We start from the raw sequence: 17384 nt of genomic DNA on the forward strand, positions 1-17384 counted from the left end.
ACAATGACTTGCTCATTCTCTTTCTTCACCATCCAAAGATTCAGAGTGGGAAGGAATATATGGTATGTGAAACGTACAGAGGTGTTGTGCTTTTGAGTAAGTTGGACAAACTGTCTGAATTTTGTGCATGTGATTAAATTATTAATATTCTCCAAGGTTTTGCATGATTTAAATGTTTTTTTCTAGTCTAGTAAGCTTTTAGATTAGAAGTCTGGTCTAATCCTGCTCTTGGTCAATTTAACTTCCATGCTTTGACAGTGTGTTACATGTACCAGCTTCATATTTTCTAGCTGTTTTTCAGTTGGATTTTGCTGTGAAGAACAATCTCATTGTCATAACACTTAAAATAATACTTTTAGGTATCAGTCAGCTAAGTTACCTTACCACCTCTGAAAGTTATGCTCTTAGAATTCTTTGCCAAAGTATCATTCCTCATGCCATTCCTCATGCCTTCAAGGGGCATGAGGAATGGGAAGAGACAAGACAGAAAGTTACAAGTTTTATTTTGTGAAATATTAAAATTGGCCAGGGTACTGCTCAGTCTCTCAAGTTTCCTGCATGTTTGTGTATATCTATATATGTATCTCAGATGTAATCATTAATTATCTAGTTCTTCCTGACCATGCCATAAACAACTTGTGCAATTCTCCTTTTAGTAAGATTTTTTTAAAGTTCGGGATATATTTTTTATTAACTCCACTTCTCCTTTCTATTTCACTTTTGCCATATTTTATTTTTCATGCAAGTTGGGTTCTTCTGTAAGAGAAACCCCCCTTTGCTCTCCTGTTCCAACAGGGGAATATTTCTGGTTATAAAAACCTTTTCCCATTCAGAATTGGTTTCAGGACTTGTCGTTAGATCAGTGTTTGGAGCAGCCTCAGCCAAAAGGAACGTGGGGAGTGTTTGGGAAGGAGAAAAGCAGCAGTGCTTTATTGCCAGTCCTGTGTAATGCCTGAACTGAGATGGGATGTCCCCAGGACTGAGTTGTTCTCTTTGGTCCATGTCCATGCTGCTCTGGTGTGGTGCTGTCCTTGGGATACTGGGAGAGAGTGGAGCAGAGATGGGAACCCTGGGAAGTGAAGCAGTTGCTGCTCTGGCAAGTTTGAGTTCAGCAGAATGTGTAACACTTCTCCTGAAATGTGTCAGGAGAGAGAGGAAGGAGTGAGGAGGTCGACAAGCCTCAGTCTCTTGCTTGTATCTCCTGCAAGAAGAGTCTCTTAAAAGTTTATTTAAAACCCTCAGTTACACAGACTTGGAGTCTGTTTGCATTTCTGGTTGTTTTCTACATTTGTCAGTCACACAGTTTCCTTAGCACATGATGATAAAATGTTCAAAGCAGAGTTGGAGTATTAGGTGAGTATTCAGGGGGTGCAGGTGATGGGATCAGAATCAGTTGATCATTTCCATTTTGAGGGGTTTTTTGGGTGTTCTGCAGCTTAATGTTGAAGCCTGGTGGCAGTAACCAGTGCCATCCACTTAGCCCTGTACTGGACAGACTGGTAAGTCAGGTTGGTAAGGCTGGCTGTGGAGCCACCCCTCCTGGAGCTGAGGGAATTGTGCTGTGAGGAATAACGTCACTGCAGTGGAGCAGGGCTGGGTGCTGCCTGAACAGTCTGGTTTGTGTGCTGTGACACTGGCTGGGGACACCTGGCAGGTGTGGCAGCTCTTGGTGGTGGATCTGTGACACATTGTTCTTCTATCAATTTTATGATAATATTAAATATTTGGGGTTTTTTAAAGCGTCAGATGCAACAGATTTACTGAGTCACCAATACTTTGTAGTAACAGATGAATCTGTCGCTTTTTTTCAATTGTTAACTCACCTTTGACAGAATATGACTATTTTATATTTAGGAAGTAATGGTAATAAGTTTCTAAGAAAACAAATGGTAATACAGCATATGCCTGGTGTAAATGATCAATATCTGCTTATTTCTAGGAAGTCAAAGTAGTTTTCACCAGGTTATTGAAAAACAAAATAGGTCAAATATACTGTCACTTACCTTTGATTCTGCTTAGGGAATCAAGTGGGTTTTTTTTGCAATGGGGCACGAGCATCTTCATTACCTGCTATAAACTATTTTCTGCTGTTTTAAAGACCTGATTTTGAAAGCTAATAACTTAAATCTCTAGATTTAAAACAAGCTGTAGTACATAAAACATCTTGCAAAAAAATGCAGGTTAAATTCTTTGTGAGTACGAATTATTTAAATACCTGAAGAATCAGTACATACTAGGAAATGTTAAAAAAAATAATTACTGCATTGCACAAAGTTATCCTGGTTGTATCCATCAGGAAGGCACTGGCTGTGGGAGCAAAAGGCACAGTGCAGTTCTGCAAGGACTGTGTAACAAAGCATTACCTCCAAACCAGCAATTGCTAACTTGTCATTTAGCCATCACCTTTCCCTTGAATTCTGTAGAGCTCCTTAAAACTCCTTCCAATATCTGGCTGAAAGAAATCTCAGTAGATGTAGTTTTATCTCCTCCTCTTCCTTCTCCCCAGGCAAATTCATTCCTGATGGGTGGCTTTAGGAACTGGTTGGACAGACTTCCCTCCAGTGCTGGAAGCTCCACAGCATGTGAAGGGGGCACTGAGTTGCTTTCTTTGGAAAGCTTCTCAAGAAAAGGAAGAAAGCTGGAGCAAAGCAACTGGTGTTTTTTAATGGCTCTGGCTGCTTGTTCAATGCATCATATCCAGGTTCAGTGTTCCCTTTTCCAGCCTTCCTTAGAGCCAACTTGCAGACTTGGGCTTATCACCCTCAGTTTTTTGGGTTTTGTTGTTGTTTTTTTTCTAAATAATGTCTTTCTCTGCTGTTAACTTATGTTATTTAGACTTTCATCTGCTCTTGTTCTCCTCTGGAATCTCTGTTTGTGATCTCACTTCTTCATAACTTGTTGCCCCAAACTAGTCACGTTACTCAAGTTGAGCTCCACTGATGCGTGGAGGGTGGGAGTGTTATTTCATCTGTCCTGCAAGCTGTGCTTTTGTTTATACATCTCAGTTTGTTGTCTGCCTTTTGCCTTTGGTTTGCAAGTTGAATTTGACTTTAAGTCTACCAACACTTATCTGAAGAATTGTTACAAGTTACTTCATGTATGTGCTTTTGATTATTCCTGTGTGGCACAGGAATATTATTCCTGTGTGGCACAGGAATATTATTCCTGTGTCCCTCTGTGTGTGTGTGTGTGTGTGTATATATATATATATATTTGGTGACAGTCCTGTTTGGATATGTCCTTTAAAAAAAAAACCCTTGACTGTGAATCATTAAAAAGGCTAAAATTCTGTCTCTGCTTTCAAGGAATGACGTGGCTTTTGAGTAGCAGAAGAAGACCACAGCAAGCAGGAATGTTCTAACCAACCTGGCCTGACTTCCAGCTGGCTTTGCCTAGTATTGCCAAAACCAAGCAAGCAGCATATTTTGGAAGTCTCTAAAGGGAAAGGAGCATGTAGGAAGATTTAATAATGAAAAGAGGAGAAACTTGCACTGTGGCTGTGCTTGTGGCTATTAGCCTTCACTGACAGTGAGCACACCCAGTGCCTGATCCTCCTCAGCTGTACAGAGAGAATGAGAGGTAGAACAACTTTATTTTAGTCTTAACACGGATTAAGAACAAAGACCTGGAGGAAATAATGAAAGAAATTTGCTTTGGTAGAACCTTAATGTGCTGGAGTTTTCCATACTCATTATTTGAAGCAACTCCTTCCATGGGACTCATGCTTGTTATGGTTTCTCTCTGCACAGATAGGATGGGATGAGCCCCCTGGGCTGTTCCTGTAGAGGGGTGTTAACAGTAAATGGGTGTGTTCTTTCTTCAAGTCGGGTCATGGTAGAATAAATTCTGTATTTTCTTTCTGAAGACTGTAGCACCCTGGTTTTTGTTGGGTTTGTGCTCTGAACTACTGTGGCATTCTCAGAGACCTTGCTTTCAGGATCTTCTTTATGCAGCATGTGTGTAATGATGACACTGCACTGGAAGGCTGTGGATCTTTTCAGGCAGAGGAGAGGGTTTTGTCTGCAGTTTCCCAAGTGTTCAGTTTGAAACATGAATTCATGCAGTAGCCTGCTATACACCTTTAGCATGATGATCTTTTTTTAGAAGAAGTGGTGCACTTGGTCAGCCTCTGAAAATACTCAGTATTTTGGCTTGTTTTGCTGTGCTTAATTTGCAAAAATTGGGGGCTAAAAATCTAGGCTTCTGAGTTAAGTAAGTGATGCTACTGACCCTCAAAGTTTGCTTAGGTCTTTGCTTGAAAATGTAATAGTATTTTCAGATGTTTTTTCCCAGACAGTCACTCAGTACTGTACTGAGTCAGAGCTGCTTTCTGATTCAGGAAGGCAATTACAGCCCACTGGGGCTCAGTTTCCCACTGAATGCCAGAAATTTGGAGAAGAGTTCAAGTGGGCTGTTTGCCTATAAATAGCATTCAAAGGTTATTTGAGTTCTCATCTTCCTGCACCTCTGTTGTGCAGGGGGGTCGTATCCTGGAGTCAGGCTCTGTAGGGATTGTGATACTTTTCCTTAGGTTACTCAAAAAGCAGAAAGTAATTCCACTCTTTTCTCCTTGCCCCACTAAATAGATGAGAGTGTCTGTAAGGTAACTTGTTTTCAAAGGTCAGAAGCCCTAAAGAGGATGAGGCATGAAATATTTGGCTGAGTTAGAATGCCAGGAGTCAAGAATAGGAATTCTGTGCACCTTCTTTGGCTTGAGTAATTGTTTTTCTTCTCTCGGTGTCTCTCAGGGATATGTGAGGCTTTTCTTTACTCCTTACCCTCCAACAGTGGACAGTGCCATTTCCACGTTCCTCCTTCCCATGTTTCAGTGGCAGTCTTAGCTCTTTGAGGTGCATCTTTCAGATTCTTGGAGCCAAGCAGTTGTCAGACTTGAAGTGAGAAAATATTTCTCTTTGATAAGGCCTGAAACGAAGAACCAGGAAATGAATAATTGCCTACCATTATCCACGGTATTTTTCTGTAAAATAATGAATTAAAACATGTCAATTTTCTCATATTTGATGGCACAAAGTAAGGGATTCATTCTGTAGCTTTCCTTACAGATTTCATGATTTCTGCTTCCTGGATCATTTTCCGAGTTGTCGCCTCTCTAGTTGTGTGGGTAAATATTGCACACACTTCAACCTCAGCTTAAAGTAAATTCCCAGAGAGTGACTTGGGGTTTAAATACTACTTTGTGTAAGCAGGCAGGGAGTGCTGGGATGTGTGTGCTGGGGTGTGTGTGCTGGGATGTGCTGGGATGTGTGAGCTGGGATGTGTGAGCTGGGATGTGTGAGCTGGGATGTGTGAGCTGGGATGTGTGAGCTGGGATGTGCTGGGATGTGTGAGCTGGGATGTGCTGGGATGTGTGTGCTGGGATGTGTGAGCTGGGATGTGCTGGGATGTGTGTGCTGGGATGTGTGTGCTGGGATGTGTGAGCTGGGATGTGCTGGGATGTGTGTGCTGGGATGTGTGTGCTGGGATGTGTGTGCTGGGATGTGTGTGCTGGGATGTGTGTGCTGGGATGTGTGTGCTGGGATGTGCTGGGATGTGCTGGGGTGTGTGTGCTGGGGTGTGTGAGCTGGGATGTGTGTGCTGGGATGAGCTGGGATGAGCTGGGATGTGCTGGGATGAGCTGGGATGTGTGTGCTGGGACGTGCTGGGATGTGTGTGCTGGGACGTGCTGGGATGTGTGTGCTGGGACGAGCTGGGATGTGTGTGCTGGGATGTGCTGGGATGTGCTGGGACGTGCTGGGATGAGCTGGGATGAGCTGGGATGAGCTGGGATGTGTGAGCTGGGATGTGCTGGGATGTGCTGGGATGTGTGAGCTGGGATGTGCTGGGATGAGCTGGGATGTGTGAGCTGGGATGTGCTGGGATGTGCTGGGATGAGCTGGGATGTGTGAGCTGGGATGTGCTGGGATGAGCTGGGATGTGTGAGCTGGGATGTGCTGGGTGGGATGAGCTGGGATGTGTGAGCTGGGGTGAGCTGGGATGTGCTGGGATGAGCTGGGATGTGTGAGCTGGGATGTGCTGGGATGAGCTGGGATGTGTGTGCTGGGATGTGCTGGGATGTGCTGGGATGAGCTGGGATGAGCTGGGATGAGCTGGGATGAGCTGGGATGAGCTGGGATGAGCTGGGATGTGCTGGGATGTGCTGGGATGTGCTGGGATGAGCTGGGATGAGCTGGGATGTGCTGGGATGTGTGAGCTGGGATGAGCTGGGATGAGCTGGGATGAGCTGGGATGTGCTGGGATGTGTGAGCTCACGCCCCACTGGGCTCACTGGGAGCAGGTGACTGGGAGATGTGCTGATGCTGCCGTTTAACTGTGTCCAGTTTAAAACCCAACAAAGCCAGGCCAACAATTCTGCCTGTGGCTGAAGTTTTCCCTTAGCTAATCACAGCAGTGCAGGAGCCTGATACAACCAGCTGAGCATTTGTTTTAAGTGTATAAATGCAGTTTCTACACTTTAGTTTGTACACTGCTGTGGCCCTGGGAAAGGCATTTCGGGATTGTTGCAGGATTGTTGCAGGAGGAGGTGGTGAGGGAAGGACGAAAAGGTTGGCAAGGGAAAAGCCATCAGGCACCCAAGTAGTTTGCTATGATTTTGCTGCCCTGGCAGGTCTTTCTGACCTTTATCTGTGTTAAAGGTGGAAAAAAAAAAAAACTAAAAAAAAAAAATCTCTGACTTGGTCATTCAAAAAAAAATTCCAAAATGAAGTGCTAAGCTCCTATTGAACTGTGCTATCCAGTACCTCCCATTTAATCCCAGCAAAGCACCAAAACAAATTCAGGTTTTTCAGACTCGTGGAGGTGTTTATAAACTACTGCTTAATCCCATCCTTGTCCTTTTAATTTGGATTAAAGTTAGCATTGTGTTCTGAATATTTCTCTGAAATTTTCTTACAAAACCAAAAGCAAGTTAGGAAGGAGGCCAATGGGTAAAAGTTCTTTTCATTAAAAAAAAAAGGGGGGGGGGGAAGAAAAAAAAGCCCAAACTAGAGCAAACCCCAACCATTTACTGGAGCTGGTAGAATTAGCTGTTACTCTCAGACAGAGCTGGAAATAGTTTTCATTGTGATATTGGTTTTGTCCTCATTGAAGCTGCTGCTTTAGGGCACAAGGCAACCCAAAACTCAGAGATCTCTCCCAGGTGCTCCTCTGCAGAGAGATGGGTGCAAAAGCTGTTTGCTGCTGCTGAAGTGCATCATGACACCAGAGTAATCCATGATGCTTCCATATTATGCATATTCCATGTAGTTAGGATCAAAGTGCATTTGCTTGAGTGATTAGCATGATTTTATGCACATAATGTGGTGAAAGTCGTGGTTCCTGCGAGGAATGAGCAGTGCTGAGGATGGTGTCTGGGAACTTGTCACCTTGGAGCAAGGCAAATGTGTCTTTGTGGAGATTTAATAGAAGGAATGCCTTGAAAAATGGAAAGATTGAGTTTCTTTGTCAAGATCCTGGATTAGGAAGCACAAACATTAGGGCATTGTGAGTGAGTGGCACAGGGAAGGTTGGTGAGCTGGGTAAGGTCAGGATCAGGTAGGAATCTTCTGTTCCTGGCTCCATGGTTTTCTCTTCCCTTGCCAGTTCAGGTGCTGTCTAGAAAGGCACTTTGCTGGTCAGAGTCACCTTGCTGTGCTGATAAAAGTCTGGGAAAAACCAAACTGGCAGAAAAATGGAGAGTTAGGGTGTAGCAAAGTCTGGCATGGTGAGGATTTTAAATAGGATGAGTATGAGAAGATAATTATATGGATAACTCTTCTGGTATTATTCTTTCCTTTTGAAGTCTCATGTGGTAACAACGCTGCTACAAGGTTTAAACTAATCTCTTATTTCAATATTTTAAGCTAAAATATGTGTGGTATTCCATATCTGTCAAATATCTGTATTTTTCCCTGCATTTGGAAAACAAAGGAAATGGGTGGATTGGACTGGGGGAGAGGAATTAAATGGAACTACAAACTATTTGGGGAGATTGGGATTTTGCTAGAAACATCTGTAAGTCTGTGTGGAGATGGTTTTCATTGCTGAATTTGCTTGTGGGGCTTCCAGGCTTTACTGAAAATGAAAGTTGGTGGCTGAGGTAGTGAATCACCTGACTGGGTAACCTGATATCAAAGTGATGTGAGACTAAATTGAAATCAAAATTTCTAAATTGAAACCCAATGAATCTAATTTCTCAAAAGAAATGCTGACAAATATCGACCTGTTAATCAAGGATTCGTGTTTGTGTGGGGTTTAAAATTAGTTTTCAGATTCTGAGGTATCTGAGCACACTGGTGTAAAAGGAGATGATCCCGAAAAGGGAACCCTTGTCATCAAAATGCTACTGAAATAGCAGTAAGAACTAATTGGAGCTGGAGAAGTACTTCCTGGCTTTTGATTTTGGAAAGGGAAAACCTCACTGCTACAGCTGCTGTGCTGGAGAGTGGAGAGAATGGGATGGAGATTACTGGTTCCTGTTCTGGCAACTGCATCGAAATAGATGCAAATGCAAATATAATATTAAGAGTTTGCAGTGTCAAGTAAGTGAAAATTGGAAGCTGAAATGAAAGGTGGTTTTCTCCAATTATGTCTGTGTGTAGTGATGCTTTTTATCAGACATCCCCTTTCTGTTGGATAGAAAATACCTTTTGGATATAGTGGGTATTGTGGGGGAGTTCCTATTATTTTTAAGAGTGTGGATTTGTGAAGAAAGGGATATTTTGAGGTCAAGACCATGAAACATTATCCAGGGGAATAAATTTCTGCTTTTGCCAGAAAATTATCTGAACGTGATTTTTCAGATTGCATGGTAAATGTCACTTTTGGGTGTCACAGTTTGCTGTCAGGAATCTGATTTGTAGCAATTGAGAATTCAGCTGCTCTCAAAATCTTTGGGGAGCTGTGATGGTGACACATTAAATAGTGTAAAATGCTAATTAATAAAATTTTAAAAAAAGAACCAAACCCTCAAGCTGCAGCTCTCAATTTCATGCTAAATGAGGTTTATTTAGCATGTCCAAATACTAATTGAGAAGAAGAAAAATAAAAATTGCAGCCAGTGAGTTCTGTTTGTGCCATGCACTCGGTGAGATGGGGAAGGTACAGTTTCACAGTCAGAGTTTGTCTCACACATATATAACAGGATAAGTTCTTGTGTGCAGTGCAGTTACTGGTGGGGGCACAGTGAGTTTTCAGTGCACTGGAGCTGAGATCAGACCATAACTGTGACATTCAGTGGTAATGAGTCTTGGCTTGGAAAGACTGAAAACCTCAGTGTAGTTTTTTTAGTGTTTTAGAAAACAAAGCTAAAATAATCCCTAAAATAATCCCTACCATATCAAATCACTGCTCCCTGCCTGGCAGTGATGTTGGAGTGACCCACTGAGAAACAGAAACATTCTGGTTAATGCTTTTCTCAAAAAATGTCCTCAAAGTGAGAACTTGCAAAGAATTTTGAAACGTGGTCAGCTAAGCAAAAAAACACCATTGAGGGGTGTAAAACTTCTGTGAGGTTTAGTTGGTTGTGGTCTGAATAATTCAGCATTACATAATAAAAATGTTTATTCTCAGTCTGTGGTTGCTGATGTTCGTGTAGTGTCTTTCCCTGGCAGGTTTCCTCTGCTAAGGAATTTGGGATTTGCCACTTTGTTCCTCTCCAGGGAAACCCAGTTTGTCCATTTTTACAAGTGTTTTGCCGTTTTCAGGGCGTGTTTCGGACGGGCCAGGATTTTAAATAGTATTTTTTTAAAACTGTCTGATGGTTGTTGCATCCTTTGGGTCTGAAGTTGGGGGCACAACTTGCACAGTAACAGATGTTTGCTTTTGGCCACCAGTGTCAGCTCCTGGTGTCACCTTAATCCAGCAGAACTGGTTTTGCAGGACAGTTCTTTTATTGTGATTTGAAAGCTGGCAAAGACTTACTCCAAGAGCTTGGCTGGGCTTTTCTGCTCTCAGATTGGCACCAAGTGCCTGAGCTACTCAGTTTATCATCCTCTGATCGCTGGTGCTGCCCATGGGCAACACTGTTCTTTTTTCACTCCAGGTGCTCTGCTTGGAGAAGCAAAACACGAGGTAAAATAGAGCTTATGGTAAAAGGCAGCTCACTACCAATGTATTTGTTAAGGGCAGCTGTGCCAGGAGAGGACTTGTGTGGTGGAAAATCGATGTCAAATGTGGGTTTTTTTGAAAGGCAAGGTAGAACTGGCTATTCCTGAGCAGGGGTTGTGTCATTATACATATAATATTGGCAATATTATATGTAGCAATATTAGCAATACAGAGAGTCGAGTATGGTGTCTGAATTAACTGGTTGGGCTTGGGTTTGCTTTTTTTTTGTTGTTTGGGGGGGATTGGTTTTGTTTTTGGTTTATGTGAGTGATCGAGATGCCAGTGAGATTCTTGTTGATGCATCCTGAGATTACAAGCTGCTGAAGGTCTCCTTTTACACGTGATCCCGGGTACTTCATTGGGTCTGTAAACATTGTGTGAACTCTTCAAAGGTGCACCAGAATCACAAAGAAACTTAAGTATAGGGTGCTTAACTTAGTAAAGAGGGTTTTACACTTTAACTGCTTTATTAGAGAAGTTTGTTTTCAAGGGCAAATGGCATCACTCGGGCTATACTCTCACTTTAAACAGTTGTTTTCCTTACACAAGTAAACTTTCCCTGTAACTCTGATATTTTTTAACTGAGTGTAAATTACATTTTTTAACAACACTTTATCTTAGATTTTTTTAAAGCATATGAATTTTAGAAGATGAGTAGACTAGAATAAATTATTAGTATTTTCTAATTCCTTTATCTGAAGAGTGCTAGTCAATGTGTGGCCTCTGCCTTGAGGACTTTATTCTGAGCAATCAGAATACAGTAAACCACATGTAAATATTTAAAATGCATTCAAAAATTGTAAATACATTTATGTCCCTCATTCTGATGCTGTAAATTAGATATATTAATGCAGAAACAATGTGGGTCTTGCTGGGTGTACTGACAATGCTATAATTTAGTTCACTGGCTCTGAAGCTGATGTACTATGAAGCTGGGGTTTGGGGAATTTATTTTGACATCATCAGATTTTTGTTAGTTGTATGGGGAATTAGCCCCCTGAGACCTTACAGGACAGGGTATGCTCAGTCCTGCTTGTTGCCTTCTTGGCTTGTGGTGGCACCTGTGATGTGCTGGAATTAATATTGTTCTGGCAGAGTCACTGCTTGTTGGCATAAAACTGTAGCAGTTGTTTTTGACAGTCTAGAACCTCTCAGTTCCTCTGAATGGAACATAATCACCCCTGAATCTGCAGGGTTTTGTGGGAATCATTGGACATTACCATTTACAGTTGGATATGTTGGTCTCTTTGGAGCAGTCTCCTTTGATGTCCAAAGTATATGTGCTATGAGGGACTTCACTGTGTGTTTTCTGAAGATAAAAACCTGCTTTTGTTGCAGTTTTTCTGAGGTGGTGTCTCTGTGTCTGACATGTGAAACTCAGAGCACACTGAGAAATTACCAGCTCATTTCAGGTCACCTTAAAACTCTCACCTTGGCAGTGGCAAGGTGGGAATATCCTGGTGAGTCTGAAAGTCAACAAGGAAATTGGAGTTTTGGTTAGAGGTGTGTATTGGATGAGCAAGCTTTTCCCTTGAAAGGGGAGCTTCTTGTTCTAATACACCTCTGTAATCAAGTTCAGGCTAATTTAAATAGTTCAGTAATATGGCATTAAGGTGTGGAACATCTGGCACCGACTGCCACTGAGTTCCTTCGTGTGCCATAGTAGCTTTAGGAACAAAAGTCACCTGCTCCAGCCTCAGCCTGGTTACACAGGAGTTGGTTGTACTGCACATTTCATCTCTGTTCAGCTGCAGAATTGTTGACTTATTTAAACTGGTGAAGTGCCCTATTCAGATGCAGCCTAAATCTGTGTACTGTAGAATTAGTGTTTTGTGGCCCAATAGAAGGGCAAGATCTTGGAATTCTTACTTTTCTGTCCAGTTTAGAGATCTACAGCCTGTGTGTTGATGTGTTGGATGGGAGGAGCCAGGTCTATATATTACCAGTCGGGGGAAGCTGTTAGAGTCATAGGATAATTTTTGGTTGGAAGTGACCTTCAAAAGTCATCTTGTTCCACACCCCTGCCACGGGACACCTTCCACTAGCCCAGGTTGCTCCAAGCCCTGCCCAACCTGGCCTTGAACACTTCCAGGGATGGAGCAGCCACAGCTTCTCTGGGCACCCTGTGCCAGGGCCATTTGAGAGCTCTCTCTTCCATTGTTGGATGGTGCTGCTGGCCTTGTTCCTGCCAGGGTTTGGCAACACACTGGCACGTGGCTTCAGCAGCAGCTGTTCAGCTGAAGAACTGCCCCACAACAGAGGATGTGAAGGTGTGTCTGCCTCTGTGGGCCCTGCATGGGCTGGGCACATTTGAGGGAAAAGCAGCAAAATCACAGTATGGGTGACAGTCTCTCCTCTCTCTGTCCTTCCAGTTGTCTGTTCGTCAGGAATGTCTTTAAATAGTGATGTTCAGGGACACTGTTCTTAGCTTGGCAGAAGGCTCAGGCTTTACAGTAATTCTGTCTAAGCTATTTTCAAATTTACCTTCTTGGCCTTTGCATGGCAGCTCATCTTGTATAAAGGCACTTCCTTTTGGCTTGCTTATGAATGTGCTCTCCATAATTTTAGTGGTAAGCTGTAACTGTGCATTAGGAATGTCACCATCTCCATAGGGTTAATGACTGTGGACTGTTCTCAGTAAAAAACTGTAGCTCCCATATATTCTTTCCAGACTTATCCTGCAACAGTGATCAGTCCACGAAAAGATGGTATTGCAACCTCTGTGGTGGCTTGTGTTCCTGAAAGTATTCCATTACCCCCCAGGAAGCACAGAATGCCAGACACTGGGTTCAGTTCAGGTAATATCAGATCAGTAACACACTAGTGAGACTGGAATAATGGGAGAAATCGTGATCACTTGTGTGCAGGAGTGGGCAGAATGGTCCTGAGGATGCTTTCTTATTTGTTGGGTGGGAGGAGGCAAGAACAGTTTTGGTCCAGTACCTGCACATAAATCAGACTGTTGCAGTCCCTGTGTGTAAGAGGGTGACACAAGAGCAAATGGTTATGAAGTGGACATGAAAATAATTACATTAGAGATTAAAAGATACCTGAGCATTACAGCATGGGAATTCTGGCATAGTCATCCTAAATCATAGCAAAGCAAAAATGGATCAATTAATGAGATATAAACTGTGGAAGGGGAGTGAATGAATGAGTGACTGAATGAATGGGTGTCTGCAGTGGTAATTCCTGTAGCCTGTCTCCCTTTGACTCCATTCAGCCAAACAAATGTCTGCTCTGATTTCTTCTGTGGCTGTTGATTAGTTTGGGCACGTGTAATGCAAAGAAAGTATGAAACAAAGAGCTGGGGGTAGCACCTGGGTTGAGTTCTAGTTGGTGGGGTAAATAAAAAGTATCTTCCACTTACCCTCCAAAAGGTCTTGGAGTGGTTGTAGCTCCTTTTTTGGATCTGGAGTGAGCTGGAAGTGCACTTTGACTTGCCAGAAGGAAGAACCAGTGATCTGAGAATGGTGAGTCCTGCAGGAGACCACCAGCAGTAATCCATGAAAACAGGAGCTCTGCAGTGGGTGAAGTTCATTTGTCTTTACTGGACACAGGACTGAGGTCTGTGGTGTGACTTCTGCCTTCAGAAATCCCGGGTATAAGTGCTTTAACAACAAACTTTTAAAATGGAGAGGGTATCAAGTGTAGGTTCTGCTTGTCTGGGTAACCTGTCTGACCTACTGCCTTGGTGATCTGCCATAATGGAGATACCCAGTGCAGTTTCAGATAACCACTTCAGCTTTTGCTTTGTGACAAGTTTTGGTGGTGGTGTCTTGGTGGTTTTTCTGGGTTGGTTTCTTTTCAGTGGACTTTGCATCTTCCACTTCTTTTGCCAGCAGTAGGGCTGTTAACAGCTCCTTCAGTGAGTCTCTTCTAAGTGGAGGGAAAGTGTAGTGATGTTGCTCCTTGTAAGCTGAATCACCCCCTTCCAGCCTTTGCTCAGGGGTCCTGTGGGTTTCTCTCGAGTACTCTTCCATGTTGCTCACCAGGGTGTTCAGCTTTGGTCGCCGCAGTCCCAGATGAGCCCTCAGTGCTGGGTTGTGAAGACTTAATTCTTTGTCTTTCCTTCAGCATTACTTTGTGTTCACTGCGAGCCGGTGTAAGCCAGCACTGCCACCAGAAATAGCTTGTGTAAACATCCCAGCAGTCACTCCGGGAGCTGTCCTGGGGAAGCAGAACTGTGTCAAAACTATTCACTTTCTCTGTGTTTGATACCAAATCAGTGTCCTGAGAGAGTCTTGCAGTGACTGTCCCCCGGCCCCACCTGCCCCAACTGCAGAGCCAGCAGCACTTCCATCCCCTTCACACCACCAGCAAATTTACTTTGCACTAATTTGTGAGGCGTGAGCTGTGGCATTTGAGGCTTGTTGTTTATAACCTCGCTATATTTAACAGCGGTGGCTGGAAGGGTAATGGCATCTAGAGTTTGGAGGTGGAAGGGACTCTTCAGAGTCCATGGCCTCACTTCTCTGTGCTTGGATTGCTCTGCACTAGCCAGGCTTCCAACCCCAGACAGATGGAGTGGACAGATCAAACTGTAATTTCTCACTTTATCGTGGAGTGGGTCATTTGTTATAAATTGTTTTTCATAACCCCTTGATAATGCTGAAGCAATCCAGAGGTAGGATGTTGAAACCAGGGAGGTAGCAAGGATATTGAGGTGCTGGAGCAGCTCCAGAGAAGAGCAACGAGGCTGGTGAAGGGACTTGAGCACAAGTCCCAAGAGGAGAGGCTGAGGGAGCTGGGAGGGCTCAGCCTGGAGAAGAGGAGGCTCAGGGGGGACCTCATCACTCTCTACAACTCCCTGACGGGAGGTTGTAGCCAGGTGGGGGTTGGTCTCTTCTCCCAGGAAGCAGCAGTAGGACAAGAGGACTGGGTCTTAAGCTGTGCCAGGGGAGGTTTAGGTTGGATATTAGGAAGAAATTTTTTATGGAGAGAGTGCTCAGCCATTGGAATGGGCTGCCCAGGGAGGGGGTGGATTCACTGTCCCTGGAGGTGTTTAAGGTGAGGCTGGATGTGGCATCAGTGCCATGGACTGGGAAGCACGGTGGGGTTGGATCAAGGGTTGGACTGGATGATCTCACATCTTTTCCAACCCGGTTGATTCTATGATTCTGTGATATGAGCAAGTCTCTTAAGCAGCTCATCTCAACCTTAGTTTCCATCAGCCAAGTAAACTCCTGAATCCCTTGGGAAGCATCTGTCTCAATGGCAGGATAGGGACTCTCCATCATTTCCAGCAACACCATGTTCCAGTACTGTAAGCCAGCACTTGGAGCACAGAGTGCCTGCTGTGTGCTGGCCTAAAGTGTTTTAGGGTGGAGAAATTTGGTAAGTATCAATTCTTATGTTAATGAGGAACAAATTGGACGCTCTCAAACTGGGGCAATACGTGGTCTGAAAACAATGTACAAATTCAAAATGTGATTTTGGCACTTATTGTGTAAGAATGACAAGATGGGTTGTGGGAGATGTGGCATAAATCAAACCTGCAGAGAGATGCACATACCAAATAGCAAATCTTCTGAGGGACAAGATGCCTTATTTCTGAGATTTGTATCTAATTAGACCCTCTTTAACAGCTAAGGAATTGAAGTTTCACTCATCACTGGGGAAGGTGGCTAATCTATAAACTAGTAACCATTTGGTTTTTTTGTAGCGCATGAAATCAATTGATTTGGAGTTTTGGGGGGTGTGGAGGGGCGTGTTTGCACTATTTGAACATTTGTACATGAAGATATAAGCCCTACTTACCCTGAAGTGATGTTTCCACATGTTAAATAGGCTGTGCTGAACTATATGGGGTAAAACCTGCGTGGGGTAAAACTTGAGCAAAGAAATGGTTGTAAACGTTCCTTGAATCTAAGCATTTCTGCTGTGTGATATCTGTGTAGGAGGGGCATTGATTTCAATTATACTTAAAATATTTGAAATTTCATTTAGTAATTTTTGTTCCTGTAGCTAGAGTGGTAAATTATTAGGAATTTAGGCTAATAACTTTTAAAAGCTTTTTCCTTCTCTTCAGAAAAAGGAACTAGAAAGGTATATTAGAGCTTAGTCTGCTTCATCTTGGGTGGAGTTGGGTGGGAAAGGCATAATAAATTTAAAAAAACTAACTAAATAAATTGAAAAACTCTTCACAGTCAGAAAATATTAAACCAAGCCTGGGGAGTAATACCTGTTTCCCAGACTTCTGGTTTTGGGTTTCACACCTGAATTTATCCTTACTCCCCTGATAGGATTTTTTTTTTTCCTTAAATTCTTCAAAGGTGTAAGTTGGGGACAAGTAACAAAGCTGCCAGTTGAAAAATAGTGGGTTTTTTTCTCTTGTATTACAGTTAATTAAATGTTCAGGTGTTGTTTAAAAGTCAGCAGTTGGTTTTAAGTAGCTGATTTTTCTGGCATGTTTGCGAACACTTTGTAACTAATCGTGCATGTGGCTGAACTCTAAACGAGCGTCTCTGCGTTTCTTTTGTGTGACTTTCCTACTAACCTGACTGATGACCATCGATGGGGCACTGAAGGAATTGGTAAATTGTCCACTGCCGATGGCAAAGCCTTCGCAGATCCCGAGGTTCTCCGGAGACTGACGTCCTCGGTCAGCTGCGCGCTGGACGAGGCGGCGGCTGCGCTGACGCGGATGAGGGCCGAGAACAACCACAACACAGGACAAGTGGACAAGTATGTACTGATCCCCCCCTCCCACACCCCCAATTTCCCAGCTATAGTTTGTGGTTTTTATTTCCAGTTCAGTTTATTTTATCGTTAGTGCTCGGTAACGTGTCTGCTCCGCGACTGGCGGAAGCAAAGGTGTTGGATCTGAAGGTGTAACTGCTGTCCCATCAGGTTATTGAGAGAAAAGTGCAAAAAAGTGGTACTTTCTAACATGCTGCTCTTTCTGTGTGCCAGACAGAAATTTCACAGAATATTCTGAGTTGGAAGGGACCCACAGGGATCATCGAGTCCAGCTCTTAAGTGAATGGCCCATACAGGAATCTAACCCACAACCTCGGTGTTATTAGCACCATGCTCTGACCAACTGAGCTAATCTCTGGGTCAGACAGTTGATTTCTTTGTCAAAAAAGGGTTAAATTCTTAGCTGTAGAAGAGAGGGTGATTGCTTTCTAATTACTGCCTCAGCACACTTGGTTGGAAACTAGTGAACCCAATTCATTGTGTTAGAAGTGGAAAGAGAACAGTGCAGGAAAGAGGACACTTGCAGGGCAGTGATTTTTTTCCCCAGGATCTTGCTCAGGAACTTAGGGGAAAGTGAA

The 17384-nt window shown here is 43.3% G+C and overlaps 2 protein-coding genes across 2 annotated transcripts in view; both read left to right on the forward strand.

The window, feature by feature from the left end:
* The window catches only part of SLC4A9 (solute carrier family 4 member 9), a 48721-nt gene extending 32868 nt beyond the window's left edge, over positions 1–15853 (forward strand). Inside the window, 1 exon segment of the mRNA XM_029960205.1 lies at positions 15770–15853. Coding sequence (XP_029816065.1) covers positions 15770–15853 — 84 coding nt within the window.
* Positions 15854–16639: 786 nt separating this feature from the next.
* The window catches only part of LOC103762933 (ankyrin repeat and KH domain-containing protein 1), a 60917-nt gene continuing 60172 nt past the window's right edge, over positions 16640–17384 (forward strand). Inside the window, exon 1 of the mRNA XM_029960302.1 lies at positions 16640–16791. Coding sequence (XP_029816162.1) covers positions 16751–16791 — 41 coding nt within the window. The 5' untranslated portion in view covers positions 16640–16750. The remainder of the gene's footprint in view (positions 16792–17384) is intronic.

The sequence above is a fragment of the Manacus vitellinus genome, unplaced genomic scaffold (assembly GCF_001715985.3).
Source record: "Manacus vitellinus isolate BGI_N305 unplaced genomic scaffold, ASM171598v3 scaffold_25_pilon, whole genome shotgun sequence".
In the NCBI taxonomy this organism is placed as follows: Eukaryota; Metazoa; Chordata; class Aves; order Passeriformes; family Pipridae; genus Manacus; species Manacus vitellinus.